The sequence below is a fragment of the Pieris napi genome, chromosome 22 (assembly GCF_905475465.1).
Source record: "Pieris napi chromosome 22, ilPieNapi1.2, whole genome shotgun sequence".
In the NCBI taxonomy this organism is placed as follows: domain Eukaryota; kingdom Metazoa; phylum Arthropoda; class Insecta; order Lepidoptera; family Pieridae; genus Pieris; species Pieris napi.
The window spans coordinates 1,970,287-1,992,515 of record NC_062255.1 but is presented as its reverse complement, the minus strand read 5'-3'; the positions used below and the strand labels follow the sequence as shown (position 1 = coordinate 1,992,515).

At 33.5% G+C, this 22,229-nt stretch overlaps 2 protein-coding genes across 3 annotated transcripts in view; both read left to right on the top strand.

Annotated features, from left to right (window-relative positions):
• Nucleotides 1–10,851, top strand: part of LOC125060613 — a 48,479-nt gene extending 37,628 nt beyond the window's left edge. The window contains exon 5 of the mRNA XM_047665568.1: nucleotides 10,829–10,851. Coding sequence (XP_047521524.1) covers nucleotides 10,829–10,836 — 8 coding nt within the window. The 3' untranslated portion in view covers nucleotides 10,837–10,851. The remainder of the gene's footprint in view (nucleotides 1–10,828) is intronic.
• The window catches only part of LOC125060614 (chloride intracellular channel exc-4), a 91,325-nt gene that overhangs the window by 25,325 nt on the left and 43,771 nt on the right, over nucleotides 1–22,229 (top strand). The gene's annotated exons all lie outside the window — the stretch shown is intronic.

Below are 22,229 nucleotides of genomic sequence, written 5' to 3'. Positions count from 1 at the left end.
ACTCTGGTGTCTCAAACTGTAAATCATTTTGATTTTCTGAAGTTACTCTATAGGTTATTATTCTATTACCGAACGCAGTCTCAATTATCTTAACATTGGGTTTTATTGAATGTTGTTTTTTATTTACATTATTTTTATGTGCATTGCTCCTTAGATGATTAGCGAAATATTTTTTGGAAACATTTCTATTACAAATACAGCAAAATTTCATGTTAAAATTATTACCTTCATTCGATGTTGATTGCTCTTGTGAAGACCGTGAAAGATCCATGTTCGATCCAGATTTTATTCTTTTGATGTCAGCAGAGTTAATATCAACAGCTGCTTTCCTTTTAGTTCCACGACCCATTTGATCAACCCTGTCGAATAAAATTTTATTATATTTAACTGTTAGAAATGTGAATAGAGAAATAAAAATAAAAAAATTAAATATATATAGAAAATATGATTATTAAATATACTCACAGTTTCCCATCGAATTCATCACATAGCACCATCATTCTTTGATCATAAAATGGGTGATTTAAATCATTTCTTTCTATTTCCTCACAAACGTTGAAAAGTTCAATTGTATCAATGGATAAGCTTTCAAATTCATGATCCATTTCATCAAAAAAAACACTAACACATTCTTGAGACATTGTATATATGTATTCGTTTCACAACTGTTTTTTGTCTCACACTTTTAACCTTAATGCGCAAAGGTCTTCAACAAAAAGCACAATGATTGACTTTGTACAATGCAACATAGTATTTATACTAGTGGAAAACTGAAACATTACTTAATTATATAAACATATGGTATTAAAATCTGAAGCATGAAGAAACTAAATGAAACTAATTTTTAAAACTGAAACGTTTTACACTATCTTCCTCGGATATCCCCTTTGTTATGTTGTATACAATATCCTTTATCTGAACATCAATGTTGGAATCGTTTTTCATATAATATTTAACACGAATATCTGCATTTTTCCAATGTTGTGCCACTGGGATTTCTTTCAACTTTTTTAAACTATATAATTCCATTTTCACAAGTATGTCAGCGTCCATTCCATCATCTTTATCAGTCGATATATATGAAATGCTTCCCTCCTTCCCTGCACGGCCAACACTTGAAGAAAGTTTAGTTTTTTTCTTCTTCCGGTCAGGTTCTTGAAGAAAAAAGTCATCTAAACGATTGGTCTTCTTATTTTTATTTTCTGTTATGTTTAAAACCTCTTCTTCATCATCAGATAAATTATAATAATTATATGGTCTGAAACATTTATCCACATCTTTCAGGTTGTATGAAGACTGAAATATAACATAAACAAATCAAAATGCGTTTCAAAAATAAATAGGAATTATTAAAGAATTTACTGAAACCAAATTTATAAAATTTAAATAACTTACCTCCATTGTTGTTTATTATTTCAAACTTTCAACCACTTCACTTTTGTCGAACTTAGAGCACAATACTAAATCTTTCTACAAGTATCGGGTTATATAGACTGGTAATGGATATCATTATCTAGTTACGATATTCAACTCGACTGCATGTTTGAACAAGTATCCATACCTATCAGTGAAATGTGGATAAGAAATACAAAGGGCACTCTAAATACCCTTTGCAATCTTAATAGTCATTGCATTTTTAAAATATTTTTGAAATAGATAATAACAGAAATGTGTGTATCTAGTAGTTTAGCAACCACATATACGTATAATTATTATAATATTAAGAACAATAAAATATATTTACGAATATGAAAATATAAACGAATAACCTTATCAGGTTTTTATTAACCTTCATTACTTTTGAAGTATATTTTAGGACAGGTTCCTAAGAGATGTATTATAGGTTTTGTGAATAATACAGCATTCAACGGTAGTTATGTTAAAAATCCTTTCAACTTTGAAAATTTTGGTATTTGCTCATTTAGCCTATATATAGATGGCCAACAGATACCTTCAAAATCGTTACAACCATCATTTCCAAACGATGTATTTACTAGCGCATACCACACCCTGTACTCAGGCACCGGTATACATTTTCTTAACGAAGGTAATGGAATATCGAGGGAACAATATTCAAATGGATACTGTTTACTAGCTTTTGATTTAACACCTGACTTGTCGGCTAACTCTAATGTGCATTGGAATCTTGTACGCCATGGTAGTGTAAGAATGGAAGTAAGATTCGAGAGCGCATTGACTGAAACAATTAACTGTGTAGTTTACGCAGAGTTTTCAAATATTATAGAAATAGATAAGAACAGAAATGTATGTGTGGATTATAGTAGTTAAGCAATCACTTATGTAATTATTATGATATTAAGAATAATAAAATATAATGTAATCGAATATGACATGGTTTTTATTTACCTTCATTACTTTTTTTACAAAGAGACTCATTACTTATGTTGAGATCATATTATGTGTGTTTAAATACATTGGTATAAATATGAATTGATAGTAATAAATGTAGTCAGTAAAAGAGTGAAAGAGTAGGGGAGTAAACGCGTATTAAAGTATGAACACACTAGAAGTGCAAATGAGTCTTCGTAGAATACATCCCAGCCTCCAGAGCAACGTATATCCTTCAAATCGATTGCCGATGTATGCTCAGGTGCCAGCACTTATCATATGCAATCTTGACCCTGATTCACAGCCGGGGTCTCATTGGGTGGCTATTCATATAAACGTCGAAAGAGTTGGGGAATACTTTGATTCGTTTGGACGTAAACCTATTGAAGCAATAGAAGGATTTTTAAGGAGGAATTGTTGCATGTGGAGATACAATAACCTTACGGTTCAGGATTACCTATCGGCGGTGTGCGGAGAGTACTGTTTGGTATACATATATTACAAGTTCAGGGGGATGAGATTAGAAGACTTCCTTAGAAATTTTACGTGTGACTCAGAGAACAATGATACGGTGCTAGTAAATTTGTATAGAAATATAATGGACATATAAATAAAAGAATAATACCTGGAATAAAAATGTTTTATTTAAATATGTAACCCTTACATCTAATTTTATTATAGATAATGGTGTTAATGTAGGTATATTTATTGTTGTTTGCTTAGACCCGTAGGTTAGGTTAGGTTAGATATAGTTTATTATATTATATTATTCTATTTTTCTTTTAGAGCCATAGATCGGGTTAGTGAATGTAGGAAAGTAGATAACGATGCATTCGTACTGAGTCATTAAGTAATTAGATAATGAGTGGGGATTTCGTGCAGGAAATAGTAACTGATAAGGTGGTGATTAGTAAGTAATTAGCAAGGTTTTGGGAAAGCTATCTCTGGAACGGTTAGAGCTATCAGTTCAGGAGTGAGTGCATTCGACTCCGCACGTCCTGTTTAGTGGGGTTAGAGTACAAACTTTTTTTTTTTTTTTTTTTTTTTAGGCGGGCGCTGCCTCCGAAACAGCTTTTTTTACCGAAGCAGTGGGTGAGGCAGTGCCCGGGAATCCATACTACTTACGATTGTGTGGTTCTTAAATGGCTCGTTTTTTATGTTACATTATTTACCTACGGCTTCAGTATGTCAGTATCTTGTCTTTGGTACATTAGATTAAATATTAATTATGTTATTAATCTGTATGAAACAAAGCTTTGAAAAGCGTTAAGTAAAATAAAATCGAAATATGAATAATTAAATATATTGATTTCTTATGTCAATCACGTGACGAACGGTCACAGATTATAGTCGATCCTACGATGACATTGCATGTTTGTAAATGTCTTCTATATATTATAGACAATAGAGTTTAATTTCGTCGAAGACTGTTTTTGATCGAAATATTATATACTTGTGTATGATACGAATGTGATTAACACCTAAAAACTTTGAGAACACGCCATCTTGCTCAGAGAAGCGTTTTGGCGGCTAAGAAATTATGAATATTTGATTCATAATTTCCCTAGATTGACTTAGACATTAAAATACTAATTTATATAGTATAACACTTAAAATAATCCGGATTTTTGTTAAGATCTTGGCATTATTGTGTATCTTCATATAGCCAATAAATGTTTTCCAATTACCGATTTGACGTATTTCTTTATGTATAACTTGTGAAACTAAAAAATAATTATCAATCAGAGTCTATATGAACCTAAAATACACACACATTATGGATCTTTTTTGTTAATTATTCATATAGGCAGGTACTTTACTTTATAAATCGAGAAGGATGTAACATGCGATGTTAGGTGATAAGCCGCACCTCGCTCACATTTCCAGAGAGCTCACAAATGCGTTGCCAGCCTTTAAAATAATGCTGCTCCCTTGTTTGGCTTAAATCTTTTTGGTTTAAGACATGCCGCCATTACCATTACCGAGCTCGTGTTAATGCTGGAAGGTAGGATGGTTTTGACACCAACACTGCTTTTGTTCTTCTGGTGCCATTTTTATGCTAAAGGTTGGCTGTTTCAACTTGAATAGTCTAAAAACCTCCTCGACCGATGTGATGCCGGTCCACTACCGTACGTTTCGCAACCACGACTTCTACCAGCCCATCTCTTACTATGAATTTTTAAACCAGATAAATGATTATTAAAAGGGTTAACATCACTATCATTCACAGGGTTAGGTACTCCTTGCGCAATTGTGTGTTTCTCTGAACTGCTTTAGTTTTTTGCTTCTGTATTGTTATCGGCTAGATCTCATTTGATGTCGTTTCTCATGCAATTTTGTTGATTGCGTAATATTTACAGTTAGACGATTCACGTTACGGAACCGCAGACTATTCATTTCCAGGTTTGCGGTTTGGAAGAGGATCGACTAGGTCTCATCTTTACTTTTGAAAAATATCATTTCCAACAAAATAATGATAATGTTTAGACATGTAAGGGAGCGGATTACTCCCGTATATCAAAAATCAATATATTTTTGACCCGCGGGAGTCAGACTTAGCCCTCAGTCTGTTATTTGTATATTTAAAACTATTATATAACAAATATTCAATACAGAGAAATTTTGACATATGGGATTTCTTTTTTCTTTTTGACGTGATAACGTCTTTAAAATCGTTTTAGTCGGGTGACATGTTCAGAAACTTGTGTCACACCAAAACCTCACGAGCGCGATCGCAGGTATAACGAGAGAGAGACGGACCGATCTCCCGTCTCATCTCGAGCGCTGCCAGTCATTCCGTGAATGTATGAAGAAAAATGTATATCATAGTCGAATAAGTAAACTTGTCATTTTACACCCGAAATTTATCATCAAAAGTGTGAATAAAACGATAGATGTAATTTAAAATTTGAAAAAAAATTTATCTTCATTAATTCCTTACTTCCCAAAAACTTATATCACCAATAAGACGTTATCACGTAAACATCTCGATCGTAAACCTACTTTACAAACAACCAATATTTATTATTATTATTTTATTATAGCAGTCACCTACTTTAGTTGAGCACGTCTTGTGTCATAAACTATAGAGCCAAGATCAAGCTACAGAAAGTGTAAAACACTTTACATCCGCATAAACACAATTAGCACAGATTACATCTGAATAACTATGAATTACCGAATGAATTACAGATAATAAACTATGCTAATTTGAATTAATATGTACAATGCTTGCTTCCGGGCGACCTGTGCTTACATAAAGCAACTGTTTTAAAGCTGTTCAAAAACCAATTATATTCTAAGGCTATAAACTAGCATTTATAAGTATAAAAAAATAAATCAGTGGTGCTACCTTTTTAGGTCTGGGCCTCAGATTTATGATCATTTATCAATCTAATAGGCAAGTAGGTAATCAGCCACCTCTGACACACACCGACGATTGGGTTTCCTCACGAGGTTTTCTTTCACCTTTCAAGCGAATGTTAAATGAAATAAAAAGCAAGTCCATTGGTGCACAGCCGGGGTTCGAACCTACGACCTCAGAGATAAGAATAACCTCGCAAGCTGAAGCCACTTCGCCAACACTTCTCTGCACTGTATTTATAAGTATAGATTTCATTAAACGTGAGATTTTCTAGAATATCAATGAATTCACACCTCACGCTTGTGAAACATGTTATGCAAGCTCATTGTAAATAATTCACATAAGTGTCTCCCAAATATGGAAGACAGTATCTGCACGTGTATGTGTGGTATGATTTAACCCAGAGACAATTTCAATAATTCAGTTAAACTGTGTGTCATACACGGTGAAGTATTTGAAGTAACTCTGTGGGAGACACTGTTTTTTGAAGTTATACTTCTTTAGGCGCGTTATGAAAAATTGATGTGAGTGAAATTTTACGATGCGCGCGAACCGTGACACAAAATTAACAGAATGAAGTTGCCCACGGAAGATTCTACGGCATTGGACATAATTTAAAAACAACATTCGAATGATAATAGAATTTATGTTACACTTAATGTAAGAGAATAATAATATGTATTTATTTAATTTTTCAAATGTAAACTGAACTTTATTGACTATAATGACTCCTTTTCCAGTCTTTGATTATTTAATTGTAATTAATTATTTGCATGCAATCAAAAACTATTTTTAATAATGCCAAAGAAGTATAACTTCTTACGCGCGTACATAAGTACACGCACCTTTTTTTTTAAATACGTACATGCCAAAGAGGCTTTTGTGGTTTGTATTAGAAAATATAAATCATTTTCCTATGTTTCTTTGTAATGTAAACACACTAAAGTTGGCCTAGTGACTTCAGCGAAGGTTCGACCGGCGCGTTAAGACTCGTGCGGTGGAGGAAAACATTGTGAAGAAACCGGCATACCCAAAAAAGTCGAGGTTGTGTCAAGCAGAGAAGGTCTACTTGTCTATTAGAAGGAAAAACAGATGACGTAATAGATACATCAATCTGCCGCCCAAACTTAAAAGGTTGCGCCTTTGGACCTAAGTAATTTTTTCCAAAAAAAACCATCAATATTACAACTGTTTTTTTTATGTCTAGACATATTTAGGCCTCATCTAATAATTATAAAAGCCCGCTTATTTTCCTATCATGACAAAAATAATACACAGCTTAGATTTTTGAAGTGAAACTTCTTAAGGCACATGAGGGTAAAATGTTTACGGATGAAACGCAATAATAATAATATTAGCGTCACGAAGTTGTGCAGCGTTGTTGTCAAGAAAAGAGATAGTGAGAAGGGTAAGGTAATTCGACCTTATACAAATTCTATTTTTAAAATTAAAATTTCGTAAAGAGAATTTATGAAATATGTATTAGTATTTTATATTTTATGCAAAATAATTTATTAAAATCTCAAATGACGAAGTGTAAAATAAAATGTCACGTGTTTTTATTATCGAAGAAATAAATTGAAAAAATATACAATTCGTATTAATTATTATCGACTCAATATTTGAATGACAATTAAATTCATTAAATTCCTAACATATCTTCCTTTTTCCCTCCCTCTTAGTCTCGGAAATCTAAAGTTTTAGATTTGTATAAATACAAGCAGACCTCTGACATGTGTACTTTGTACGCTCGCACATTTTTTTACATTACTTTTATCATATTATCCTACATATCCTATATCCTAGCTACATTCAGTACCGTCGATCGGAAACCCCTTCACGTGTAAAGGCCTCCTCCAGCTTTTCCAACTGACTCTGTCTATGGCTTTTCTCCATTCGCACCCTTCTACCGCTTCTATTTCTTCTTCCACCTTTTCTTAGGGCGCCCTCTTCTTCCCCTTGGTCCTTTCCATATAGTTATCTTTAAAGTCCACCTTTTAACTGTGTATCTTGCTATATATAAATATATATAATTTTATTTTTTAATGCTATACCAATTTTTAAATATTATAAAAACTTGAATTTCTTTAGCGCTATCTCTTTGATATATAGATATAGTGAATTTCATAACTAAAAATTATCAACTTAGCATTCTTATTCGTGTTAGTGACAAGCTTCAAGGTCATTTTCATTATCATCGAACGTACTTGAAGAACTGTTAAATATATGATCGTGACTAATGGCATATAAGGCAGAAAATACGGCTTGAATTAATATATTTCATTTATATTTCAATCAGCCAGTATTTTCTGCTCATATTGTTTTAAAAGCAACGTCAAAACAATAAAAAACTTTAGAGGTGTCAAGGGACACCCGGGTGGAACGAAATTCCTTTCGATTAATTTATATGTTAATTAGTATCATAACAGTATGATAGATATTCTCGACACCAATCTTACGACGAAAAAAAAAGCCAACATCACGAGGTGTTCCCAGGCGGTCACCCATCCAAGTACTGACTTCGCCCGACGTTGCTTAACTTCGGTGATCGGACGAGAACCGGTGTATTACAATAGCAAATAGCAAAAAAGTGTCGTGACAACTTTTCGTAAGAATTTATTCCATCTAGACCCCTTTCACAACGCGCGATAAGGAACTTCGTTCCAAAACTAAGTAAAATGTGGACTCTGTGGGCGAGACATTGGATATTTAGTCTGAAATTAAGACTCGAACAATTATTTAAAAACTTTACTGTCAAAGAGTTAGATCACATTATTCACGAGATTGAACCAATAATACAAAGTAGCTATAGAAGCTATAAATGTTGTAGCTGTAACTCTACGATTTTTAGCATGAAAAAGGGACGCACTAACGCCCGGACCTAATAATTAATCCACAATCTCAGATTGTATTCAATCAGACCGTTACAGTCGATCGACCTCCTATCTGCACCCCAATAACCAAATCCTACGAAGACAATCCATTTTTGGCGACGGATAAAATGCTCTTTGTCGTTCCATTTTACCGAGTTTTCACTCATATTTGATAATCAATGTAAACCAAATAAAGTAAATAAAACCGTATAAATAACATGTCTATGTTTAAAACATAACAATCAGCTCCTTTAATTATTCCAAAAACTGGTGTAAGTTTAAATCCGTTAAAATAATTAACTGTTGAAATCGAGCTTTCGTCAACTGTCATTTTCATACAAAGTTCTATCCACAGACACCGATACGACCTCCCATGGATAGCTTGTATCGACAGATGGTTTTTGGCACACTTGTTACAACATTTGAATTAAGATTTCTACCTCAGATGGTCAAAAGTGAGATAGGGTTAGGCCGGGACAGCAATAATATGGCTGAGAAATATTGCAGTATTTTCGATTGCAAAGCGATTCATTCATCGGACATACAAAATATACTTGGCAATATATACCAGCCATACTAAAGTTATTGCCGAGTATTGCGTAGTCTAGCCGTAAATGCTGGCTGATGCTACCAGCCACACCCTTGCTATACATTGTCGTGAAAAATTACCTGTTTAGGAGCTCCCTCTCTGTAGCATTACTTGCTCACTGAAGGATACAACTGTTTTAAACAATTAAAGCCTGCAAACAAAGATTTGTCATTAAAACTTCTGGTATTAGTAGGAGATAAGTATTAAGTCATACAATGATGTAATGCGTCAAACGGGGACGACCGCTATAAAAACGGTGTTTCAATACAAGGTCAGCGACGGTTGCAGTTATATATAAAATAGTTATTGTAAAAAATAAATCAGTGGCGCTACAACCTCAGATTTCTGAATCTGTCTCATGACCATTTTTAAATCTAATACGCCTAATAATAAGTAGGTGTTCAGCCTCCAGTGCCTGACACATGCCGTCGACTACGGGTCTAAAACATGTCGGTTTCCTCACGATGTTTTCCTTCACCGTTCGAGCAAATGTTAAATGCGCACAAAGAAAGTCCATTGCACAGCCGGGGATCGAACCTATGACCTCAAGTATGAGAGTCGCACGGTGAAGCTACTACTGCTGAGTTATTGTATATATATATGTTTTATTTCGTTTTGACGTGATAACGTCTTTAAAATCGTTTTAGTCGGGTGACATGTTCAGAAACTTGTGTCACACGAAAACCTCACGAGCGCGATCGCAGGTATAACGAGAGAGAGACGGACCGATCTCCCGTCTCATCTCGAGCGCTGCCAGTCATTCCGTGAATGTATGAAGAAAAATGTATATCATAGTCGAATAAGTAAACTTGTCATTTTACATCCGAAATTTATCATCAAAAGTGTGAATAAAACGATAGATGTAATGTAAAATTTGAAAAAATTGTTATCTTCATTAATTCCTTACTTCCCAAAAACTTATATCACCCATAAGACGTTATCACGTAAACATCTCGATCGTAAACCTACTTTACAAACAACCAATATTTTTATATGTTACAATAGGGTAAACTTAGTGCCATATACTTCCTAGTGAATATTTTAGTAGTACTAGCTTTATTAAAAACTAGCGGTCCGTCCCGGCTTCGCACGGGTGGACATTTAAACATTTTTGTAGATATTGATATGTTCTTTAATATTGCCGAACATTTTTGTGTTCTATCATCAATAGTTTTCGCAGCGCATGCGATGAAAGATATTTTATAGGCATTTTTTTTTACACCTTGGGTTTTTTGTAATTTTAATAGGGATCCTTTTTTTTCTTGCAATTCAAATAGCCTATATTAATCAGTGATAATGTAGCATTAGTAAGTTTTGAGCCAATTCGTTTAAAAAAATTAAATTATATTTACATAGAAATGTCTAACCTTTTCGCTCTGATCTTTGAATGTAGCAAATTAGATTTCAGAAAAAATACAATATTTGAGGCCTAATCCCAGAGGTTGTTGCGCTGATTTTATGAAGAAAATAAAAACCAACCTCGATTTGAAATCTCAATATCCTTTGTTCTACAACAATTGCCGCGCACAATTTCTACGTTAATTAATTTACTCGGCGAAGTTTTTGATACACTCTTATTGCCAAAAGCCTCGCAAGTGCGACTCCGGCCTTTTTCTCAGTTCTTCGTCTCATCAACGTTATTTTTTGTTTCAGGTATGTAAAGCCTTGTTGAAGATGAGTGTTGGGAGAAGCGTGTCAGCTTAATGCGCTGGCGCATTGACCCACGGTTGGTAACACAGGTAATTGTTAGCTATCATAATTAGTAAAAAGATTATTAAAAGCGTGGGTTGCTCGATAGACGAAAAATATTACGCCCCACGCTTTTTCACAATAATACCAGTATTTTTTGTTCATTACCATTTTCAGCCTAAATTAGGAATTATTTTTCACTTTTTAGTTTGATGTGCTTTAAAAGCGTGTTTCTTAGTTTTTTTAACTATTATTTATTTTTTATTTTTTAGTTAAATTTTTTTTACTTTTTTTTCGGATTATTGCATTGTCATCGATCCTTGACAGGTGCGCAAAGTTTGAATTAAATCTGTCCGTTTAAAGTGGGTCAAAATCGAGTCCGAAGGAGTCGGTTACATACATACATACATACATACAGGTGAAGCTAATATAAAGCGTGTAAAAATGTACTGTTCTGATAGGTCTGTTTGTGTTTGAAAGGACTTTTATATTTTATGACTAGTTTTAAACGTTACCTTGTTTAAGAAGTTATACAATTAAATTATTGTATTTTAGTAATATAATATTAAAATATATAATTGCGAATACTAATATATAATACAATTTTAAGAAATAATATCTAAGTGTATATCCCCATATATAACCCTTGTTTGTAGCCGATGTTACGTTCTCATACAAATTGCTATTTAGCACTGAATTTATTTGACTATCCCGTGTTTTACCAAATGGTCACCTCTTACAGAACATAAACATGTCGTACCTTATTCAGCCCCAAGGTTTATAATCGGCAAAATTTTCCAAATTCTGTCTGCAAAATCCAACCTAGGTTGAGGCACCTCTCATTCGAATTCATCGAGATTCTTCAATTTTAAAGAAAGCATTGTTAAGTGCCTATCTCACAAGTCACACCTAATCCACTGTTATGCCGGTAATTGTTTTTCCTTAACAATAGGTAAAAATGAATAGTATTTTTTATAACAAAAAAAACCAAACATACTCGTAAATACAAAAATTTTCATATACATATTTTAGATAAGATGGCTTGTAACATTTACCCTTGATATACCTAGTATTATGTATGACGTGGTAAACCTTAACAGCGATATTGTAATAGGTATGGAAAACATAAATCGAAAATAAATAGGTCTATCGAAGCATGATGTTATTTTGTCTCATTATATTAATCTTGTGATTTGCATCGAGTATTATATGTAATTACACTTTTACTGCCACGCTATGACAATAAGCAATTAGTTCTAGCATCTTCTAGATTTCTTGGAATCCGTGGAAAATTCCGACTTGTTTCTATATACAAATTGTTTCATACACTTTCTAGTTTCGAGTTTGTTTTAGTCCATAAATTATTATGAGATAAAGGTGGTCTTAGCTCACGCTTAAACACTTGACATTTATAAGGTTTCTATATTACAAAAATACGAACTTAAACTTGATACACTAAAAAGTCTACAGATGCTAGTGTAAACCAGTTTCTTGGAGTCGGGTATACGTATTTTTTTTAAAGAAAAAACTACACAAAAAAGGATGTATAGTTAAAACAGAAAGTACCTCCACACTAGGATTTCCTGTGTCGTGCTAGTCTCATCCATTTGACATATTAATAATTTTAGGTGACTTAATAAATTCTACATAATATTATTTTAAAATTAGACTACTGTTGGACAAGAAGAATACTTTCCTTATATTATAAGATTATAAGTGTGCCGTTAAACGTGGTAACTATACTATTCCCAACTTAACATTTTTTGTAATAAAAGCTAAAATTAAAATCAAAATGGCTGTCACCGCCGCCATTTTGGATTAGGACTGAGAATATTGGTGCAATGAAATTTCAGAATGACCTTGCATTCTGTTGAATAAATGTTGATACGACTGCGCTATTACTCTTCCATTATTATTACGTGCCCACTAAACTTTCTTTTTTTTTGTTAATATTTTTATTTCCTACAAGCTCGGGCGCGAACTTCGCTTCGCGTTAATATGATTTTTTTGAACATTTGGAACATTTTGCAATGTACAGAGACTGTTCGCTTTTCCAGAATTTTGGATTTTAGGATTTTCCGTGCAATTTTTCTCTCCATAATAGCCTCAGAGTTCAAGGAATAAAAAAATACTCGAATTAGCCTTCGAGTTTTGAGTTTAGTAACATATTTTGAGATTAATTTTATTTACAAAGTTTCCTCTATCTCCACGCTGTATACTGATTGTTTGTCTTCTTTTATTGAGACCTGTAGTAAAAACCTCGTTTGAAAGTTTTAAACGAGATTAAACTCTAAGTTTCCTTAAGTATAGTTTTTAAATTTGCTTAGATTCACAATGTTTACTGTGACTATGTTCCGGTAGAAATTTGCGTGGTTCAATTGCCGGCGATATCATGCTACAAGTTCGGAGTTTATTACTTTCTACGCCCTAATTTATTTTTCCTCTCAAACATGGCACATGTTAAAATGAGGACAATCAGATACTTATGAAAATTTGTTATAGAAAGGATATACACGTATGAAAATGACATGAGAACTTAAAGTACGCAGCGCTAACCAGATCCATGCAACTTCCTCACAATTTGGCATGGTCCATACAATAAAGCTTCTTCATTGACAAAAACAGATGCTCCCAAATGTCTCGTGCCAAAATTGGTTTTGTTGTTATTGCCATGCAAACATTTGATGAAAAAAAATACGAGTAATGAAAAATGAATTCATTACTCGGAAGATTATAATTGTCACCATAACAGTCGTGCAATTACGATAACGACAATTTTAATCGATGAAAAGTATGTAAACCTTTGAGCAGATGTTTTTACCTTATCTTCTTTATCTAGAGAAATGCATTCGGTTAATTACATTCAGCCTTATTTTAAGTGACGTTTTTGTTGCCATGGTTACCAGTTGATCGTAACCATGGTAACAACGGTACTTTAGTCCATCGTATGAAATTGTATTTAACTGGTATCGTATACGGCTTCCGTAATTATATTTAGATTTATATATTTTAGATTAGACAGCATTTAGATTCGTACTAGCACGGGCATTTAAGCTATGAAAAAATTTAGCTGTATTTGTATATAATAATAGAGATACAACCATTTAGGTCTGGGACTCAGATTTCTGTATCTGTTCCGTGATCTAATAGGCATGTAGGTGATCAACCTTCTGTGCCTAACCGACGACTTTTTGGATTTAAGACATGCCGGTTTCCTCACGATGCCGTACCCGTAGGAGGAAAGAAAAACCATTGGTGCAAAGACGCTTTGAACTCAGGGTTGAGTGGGTGAGGCCAACGCTGTTCTTAGAGTCTAAAAAGACTGTTACCGTGTTCTGCCTCGGGCAATTGCTGGTGGTGCCGTGCGGCTTAATGGATATACACAGTAGCGCGTCCCACATAAAACTCAAACTCAAAATATCTATATTCATATAGGTAAACAAGTACACTTATAAACGTCAAAAAAAGTTAAATTAATTGTCAAGTCAAGGGCGTAGAGCGGGCAAGAAGAGCTGGCAAGAAACATTCCGCCACTCTTTTTAATCGCTTAGTTTTGAGTCATACAAATTGTTTTAACTGGAGCAAATCAATCCCAAGGATTAGGATCATTTAAATATTCGTCAAATTTATAAAAAGCTGATTAATTTACGTTTAGCGAGGGTTTTGAATTTATACCATAACCCATTATAAATAAGAAATCCTTTATTCACATGATCGCCAAACGTCAGAGGTTACTTAGTTGCAAATATTTACTTGATCAAAACGCAAAGATACTTCATTGAGATAGCCTAGACAGTTTAATTACACGGGTACATGTTTTAATTACTGCATTTTTAATATTTACGAGTCCTTTACTTTATCTTTCAAAGCCAACATAATTGTGATTAAGAACTCACGAACCAGCTCTGGTCTTTTATGCATGCAAAAGGAATCTTATGAGATGAAAAGTATCATGTAAACTTGACATCTTCATGTTAACCGTGATCAATCAGATGCTGGGAACCTACCACTGTGTGGTGTTCGGTGATTGGTACGCTCTTTTCTTGAAGGACCTTAGATCTAATTGCTTCAGATATACTCCACACAGATACCGGCAAACATCCTGAACAAATGTCCTTGTGGCAGAAGCGATTTTTAGGTATAACTGGGAGGGGGACGGTCCGTGGTGCGCGGCGGCGGGAGAGTGACGTGTCGATCGCGTGATTGGTAAATCAGTTGACGTTTGTGTCCCGCGCGTCTTGTACGAAGCGCAAACTTTCCCCACACCCTAGTTTAATGCTCAAGAAGTTTGCCGGTATCTGTAGCTGGTTTTACAAAGTCTATAAGCCTTTAAATTTTTTATGTAAATTAGTTCTGAAAGCCTTGCAAGTCGATCTTAAGCTAAAGAATCTCGAATTTGTTAGATTTATGTGCTTTACTTGCGCTGACCTATCTCAAATTTCATTGTAAAGATAATTTGACAGAAAGACGAATTAACGACGTGACGAATACACCAAGTCGAGGACTAAGTGTTTGATACTTGCGTGTCTTATAACAATATTGAATAATTTGCAATAGTATGCCCTTAAGGGCATAGTTTGTACTAAAACCATAACCATTTGAGCGGTGTGCAATTACAAGAAATTAATTCTATGCGATAGCTCCATACTGTGAGTATTTTATATTAATTTTTAATCGCCTTAAGTCATGATATACGGCCAAAACCAATATGCAATCTCAATCCAATTTTAGCTGTCATAGACTGACAATTCAATCCATTTCTAAAGAAAAGCATGCCAATATTCAATACATGGACTGAGATACCAATCTAATTATTCAACCAATCGTTCAGAGGGCGGATAAGAGATTGAAGATTGCCCTCTGTATGAAAATGAATGTTTACTCATGCCAACAACCTATCTGTCCATTTTGACAGTGCTTCGATTGGCCAAATCAATCTCGGATTGCTATCGGTGAAACTCGTATGATTTGGGTTTGGGATTGCGACCTAACTTAATATTCATTGGGAAAATTTATTCATCTTCGTCATCTTCCAGTTCTAGTGATAGTGATTTGGAAGTTTAAATGCAATTATCCGATTGGGATAGTAATTCTGAAGCTGGAAGAAGACAACGTACTTCTGTGCGAAGACATAAGAAGACAAGAATTTATTATATCCAGGGCCTGAATGACGCCGAATTCACATTTAACAAAAGAAGCTTTGGAGACACTTTTACACAAAGTGATGTCTATCATATATGACTTCTTGCAGGTTTCATCTTTTCGTCAACTTTTGTAAAAAAAATTTAAATATTAGCTACAACCAAAAATATTTGTTACTATAGATACTACCTACTAACTCCACTTCAAAACCTCAAGACTCCAGCAGAACATCTTTATAACGAATCTCAAATACGAAGCAGAAATTTGGTGGAAAGGACATAATATGGTGTTTGGAAAAAATCGGTTTGTCAAAAAAGGTTTTGCTTCAAGTATCTCGTGTACAAGCCGTGATAGTGGCATGTGCAGTGTTGCACAATATTGCTATTGATATGCGAGATGAACATTTTGAACTACTGCAACAAGTAGATGAACAAGCTGATGATATTGATCAAAGCGCAATTGACAACGTGGGAAATGCAAGTGTACGAGCAAGTGCAAGTGTATCTTATAAGTGATTATTTTGCTTTATTACTATAATATTTTATAAATTACAACATTTTTGAGATAAATTAAATAAAAATTCAATGCTTTTATTTAAATAAAAATACATGTTTATTATCTTCATCATCATTGTTCAACTCGTCTATATACTGTAAAGAATAACCTTTTGCAGTTCATATGAATGCGAAATTCATATGAAGTTCATATGAAATTTTTAATACAATACATCCTCGCTCCAGGCACAAAATCTAATATTTTCCTAATTTATTTAACAATATATTTTTTTCTATGGCCCATAATTCTCTTTTATGCTCTCTTTCTTCCTCTTCAAATGCTCATTGCTTTCTCTTATTTAGAAGCTCTTCCTTTCAATTGACTTTCATTTCCTTCGACAGACAACAATATCATGTCTTTGACTTTTTCCTCGATAGTAGTAGCAGCACTAGGGCCACCTCCTGTACGATATGTTTCAGCATGTTTCAAGGCAGACTTTTTTCTTGTATCCCTCTTTAAGCTTTAGCACTGCGAAAGTTTACCCCACTTGTGCTATTAAACAGCGCCTCCAGCGTCTTCCAGCACTGCTCTTTCTCCTGCCAGGTGACTGAGTCACTCTTTTTATTTTCTAATATATTTTTATGGTCAGCAACAAGCGAAGTTAGAAGGTCAACTTCTTCCCGGCTGAAATTGACGCTTCTTTCACGTTTTTGCGTAGACATTTTTTTAAGTTAAAGAACCAACCTCGAATCACAAAAACAAGATACACAAACTACTCAGAGAAAATTTATATTTGTAATAATATGTACTAAAATACTCAATAACCTAACAAACAAAAATACCATATGAAAATGACAGCCCGTTTCGTTACAAGTAATATTAAATGACCAACAAAAAGGTTAAGGTCCTATGTTTTTCTATAGAATTTTGTAACTTTATTTGTTCGTAACAAAAAAACAAACAAAACGTTGCATAGCTATTTGCTACTTTATCCATACATTGTGAAACAGACCCTATTAGTCTTACTTATTTTATTTCGTTCCAAAAACAGCAAACTTTTGGTATGCTTGAACACAACATATTGCATTGAACGAAACGCGGTCGAGAGGCAAGGATCACGCAAAAGATTGCTGTCAATCTTTTGTCAAATAAACAATCGGATAGCAGAAATGTTTATTGGCATGCAGATTGGAGATCGGTCTTTAGATATGAATCAGTCCAAGATTGGTTATAATCATAGATTGAGGATACATTATTAATTTTGGCCGTTAGAGAATAAATGGCTAGTCATTAAAATATGACAGCGCTTTCAATACCCCGGTTTTTTTGTATTTATATAGCACGTAACACTATTAAAGATGTCCATTTGTAATAATTGTTATTCGCATCATATGCTTCTATATACAGTATATGTTACAAGATATATTTTCTAAACTATGTGACATAATTGTTACAAATAAATTAAAATGTAAAAATATTCCAATTTTAGATTTCTTTGCTTATTGTTAAGCAGAATAGCTGATTCGGTATCAGATACACTTAACAATGTTTTTTTTTTAAATTGATCAGGCCAAATTGGTAGATTATAGAATAAAATATCATTTATTTATGTAACTTGATGTGTTATGAGCACTTATGAACGTCGAAATTAGTGCTTGAAGAATTAGCAAAATAGTCGCCGTCATGTATTTGTTAATTTGTATTACGACTAGGATGCTATTTATTTTTTATTTAGAGAGCCAATAACATCCTGGACTCAAATCCCGATCCCATCTACTCTGTTCTTCCAGGGTTTTGGTGTTATTGCCTGGCTATTTAGTTGCAGGAGACCCTTTTTCCCCTTTTCATAAATTTAATTTATAAATACATCCCACAGGCCATAAAAAAATCATTTGCATCAAGCGATTATTTAAAATTTAAGTGCTAAACAATGGTAAGTGGAAAAATAGAACACAAGAATAGAGTGCATTTATTAGACTCTCTTAATGGAGACTGCAAGCGGTGTTTTAGGACACTTTCTTATGTTAATTATCATTATTAGTAAATAAGTTACAACTTAAGTTGGGCTTTATCGTAATGTTATTTGTCTCAGTGCAGAGATATATATAAAAAAAAATTTGAATGAATATTTTAAGTGAAATAATTCGTTACCCAGTCTGAAATAACAGTTAGTTCTCAAATAGTTCCTAGTTATTTTATTTTTTAATAATCGTTAAATAGCTTGGAGGTTTATGAATGAGGCTATATATGTCCAAGGTCGTGATGTCATTGTCATCACACGCTGAGATCATAATAATTTATTGTAAAGAGGAAATAAAGTAAACAATGTAAGGGCGCAGGATGCTGTGAACAGCTTATGTCATGTTCGACGAATTTAAGTACGTTTATAGATAGTTATTATATATTTCTTGATTTGTTATCCATCATGTATGTTATGTGCCTATAATGAATGTAATTACAATTGATAATAAATAATAGTTTAAAAAAAAGTCTAAAAAGTGAAAAATAATTCCTAATTTAGGATGAAAATGGTAATGAACAAAAAATACTGGTATTATTGTGAAAAAGCGTGGGGCGCTCTGTGCCATATTTTTCGTCTATCGAGCAACCCAATTGTTTGATGTGCTTTAAAAGCGTGTTTTTTAGTTTCTTTTAACTATTATTTATTATTTATTTTTTAGTTAATTTTAATTTTTTCGGATTATTGCATTGTCATCGATCTTTGACAGGTGCGCAAAATTGAATAAAATCTGTCCGTTTAAAGTGGGTCAAAATCGAGTCCGACGGAGTCGGTTACATACATACATACATACATACATACAGGTAAAGCTAATATAAAGCATGTAATAAATAGCTTTATAGCGTGATAGAATATATTCTAAAGTAGTGTTTCCCAACCTTCTTGTGCCATACCACACCTTAGCGAAGTCCACTTTACCAATTCTTAAATGGCCGGCCACGAACTCGCGAGCCCTCTGGCATTGAGTGTCCATGGGCGGCGGTATAACATAACATCAGATGAGTACGTTTGCCCCCTGTTCTAAAAAAATATATACAAAGATATGTGCTTGTTGTACGTTTTTATATGAAATACATTACGGATATACGCGCGAAATGTTTGATTGGCAAGTCAAAGTGACAAAATCTAAATAAGTTTATATCTTAGTTATCCGAAAGATTTTTGTGACGCGAATTTTAAATTTAATAATTGCGATTGTAAGTATATTTTATAATAGCGCAATACTCAATCAAAAGTTATGTTAAAATATTTGCGACGAAAATGACATAAGAATTTCTCATGTTTGAAGGAAACTAGGTTACATCTGCTTCTGCTATTACAACTGCTTTGATAAACAAACCACAAATTACGAATAAACTAGATTAAAATAGAATACGAAAAGGTCACACTAAAACTCGTTCGCTAGACCGTTTCTTTTACTATGATTAGCTTTACCAAGAGTTAGGAAAATAAGTCATTAATTCTTTCATCTAGAGCGCTGATATATTTATTTATTTATTGAAATTTACCACGTTATTCGTAATACTATATATACGCAATCTATCTGTTTTAAAATACATATATGATAAAAAAAAAAACAATAAAAATAAAAAAAACATTAAGAACACTAGTAATTTTTGTTTATTGTTGTAAAAAAATATCCGCTTTGGCATTATTAAAAATAGTTTTTGATTGCATGCAAATAATTAATTACAATTAAATAATCAAAGAATGGAAAAGGAGTCATTACTCATTATAGTCAATAAAGTTCAGTTTACATTTGAAAAATTAAATAAATAAATATTTATTATTATTCTCTTACATTAACATAAATTCTATTATTATTCGAATTTTGTTTTTAAATTATGTCCAATGCCGTAGCATCTTCCGTGGGCAACTTCATTCTGTTAATTTTGTGTAACGGTGCGCGCGCATCGTAAAATTTCACTCTCATCAATTTTTCATAACGCGCCTAAAGAAGTATAACTTCAAAACACGAGTAATTCTTTGCTTATTGTTGTAAAAAAATATCCGAAAAAAGAGCGTAAGTATGAGAAAGGCACTTAACAAAGCTTTCTTTAAAATTTTCAAGAAAGCATATATATATGTTAACGTAAAATTTTAAAAACGGTTAGATTGTAATCTATCTCGCGGTTCACAATCTTTCGACAGTTTATAATCTCGCGAGATAGATTACAATCTAACGGTGTTTACAATTTTACGGTGACATATATATTATATATCCAGCTCCGGATAAGTACTATTTAATTCGTAATATTCGCCAAAAATTCGATTGAGAATTGCATATTTATTCTATCCTAGGTTAGAAAAACTATTCGTTAATAATGACAGAACTTTCCAAGTAATTCTTCTTATTATTTAAATTATAATGTTTAGTTAATAAATTTCTTAATTTTCACTGTAAATTGCAGCGCGGTCAGTTTGAAGTTTCGCTATTTGATTACCCTATACAATTTAATTATTCCTAAACGATTATCTTAATCGATATCACCTGGTACAATTACTGTTCTAAAGGTTATATATTATTATAAAGGGATCATGCTACGGTAAAAAGACTACATTAGTCTTATGGTGGCTGTACACACTCGTCGAGACACCCCGAGACAGGCCGAGTGCGAGAGTGTACAGTAGAGCTCTCGTCTCGCCTCGCTTCCTCGCAGTTGGTCTCGCCTCTCTCGGTCGCCTGTCGGTTTTTTGCGCACGAGTCAAAGGGTCTCGCGAGTAAAACGAGAGCGACCTGTACACACTCGTTCAATCATTAAATTTTGGATAATATTAAAACTTTATGATCCTAATTACCAATTTCTGTTGCGGTGTATAGTGACCATCTACTTCTTCGCCATGGCTTCGTATTTTTTTTAATGGTTAACGTGAAGAAAATTATAATAACTCATTGCACAAAGACAAACAGCAGCAGCAGTTGCCACGTCCATTATTAACGGTGTTTTAAATACAATTAACGTAACGAGTGTGTACAGGCTGCGCTCTTCTCTCGATACTCTCGGTCGAGACTCCCGGCGAGAAGCTCTCGCCGTGTGTGTACAGCCACCATTATAAAACGTGGAGTAATAGTATTGTGTTTATGTTGTATAAACAGAGGGCAAACGGGCAGAAGGCTCACCTGATGTTAAGTGATACCGCCCAGAAATGGTACGTGAGCGTCTTTTCTTTAAGGACCCTAAATCGAATCGGTAATTACTATAGTCACCATTATGTGGAAAAAACATCGTAAATAATATTAAACATCCTCCTTTAAGGTCTGTGCAGATAGGCTATGGAATTCACTTCCCATCCCTATTCGCTTAGCTCCTTCTGTACCTTCCTTTAAATTTCTTCTGTCTAAACATTACCTGTCCACATCGTATCCCTAACTTTCGTAATAACTAATAACTGACGGGACTGATCTTAAATTAAATTATTATGATTCATGTGCACTTTTTACTTTTTGTTTTTCATGTATCCTTTATTAGTTTAGTTTGTTTTTTGTTCCTGTTTAGTTTCTTTTTTTTTTCTTAATAACTATAATGTAAGTATTTTTGCCTGGAAGAGATCGCGCCGTGCGAGAACGAAAACATCGCGCCGTGGGGTTTTACAATCAAAATCATATAGCTAAAACAATGTACACTTATGAACGTTAAAAAAAGAAATATACATTTAATGCTATAATTTTACATTTACTGCCAGTTCTCAAATCAAGGGCGTAGACCG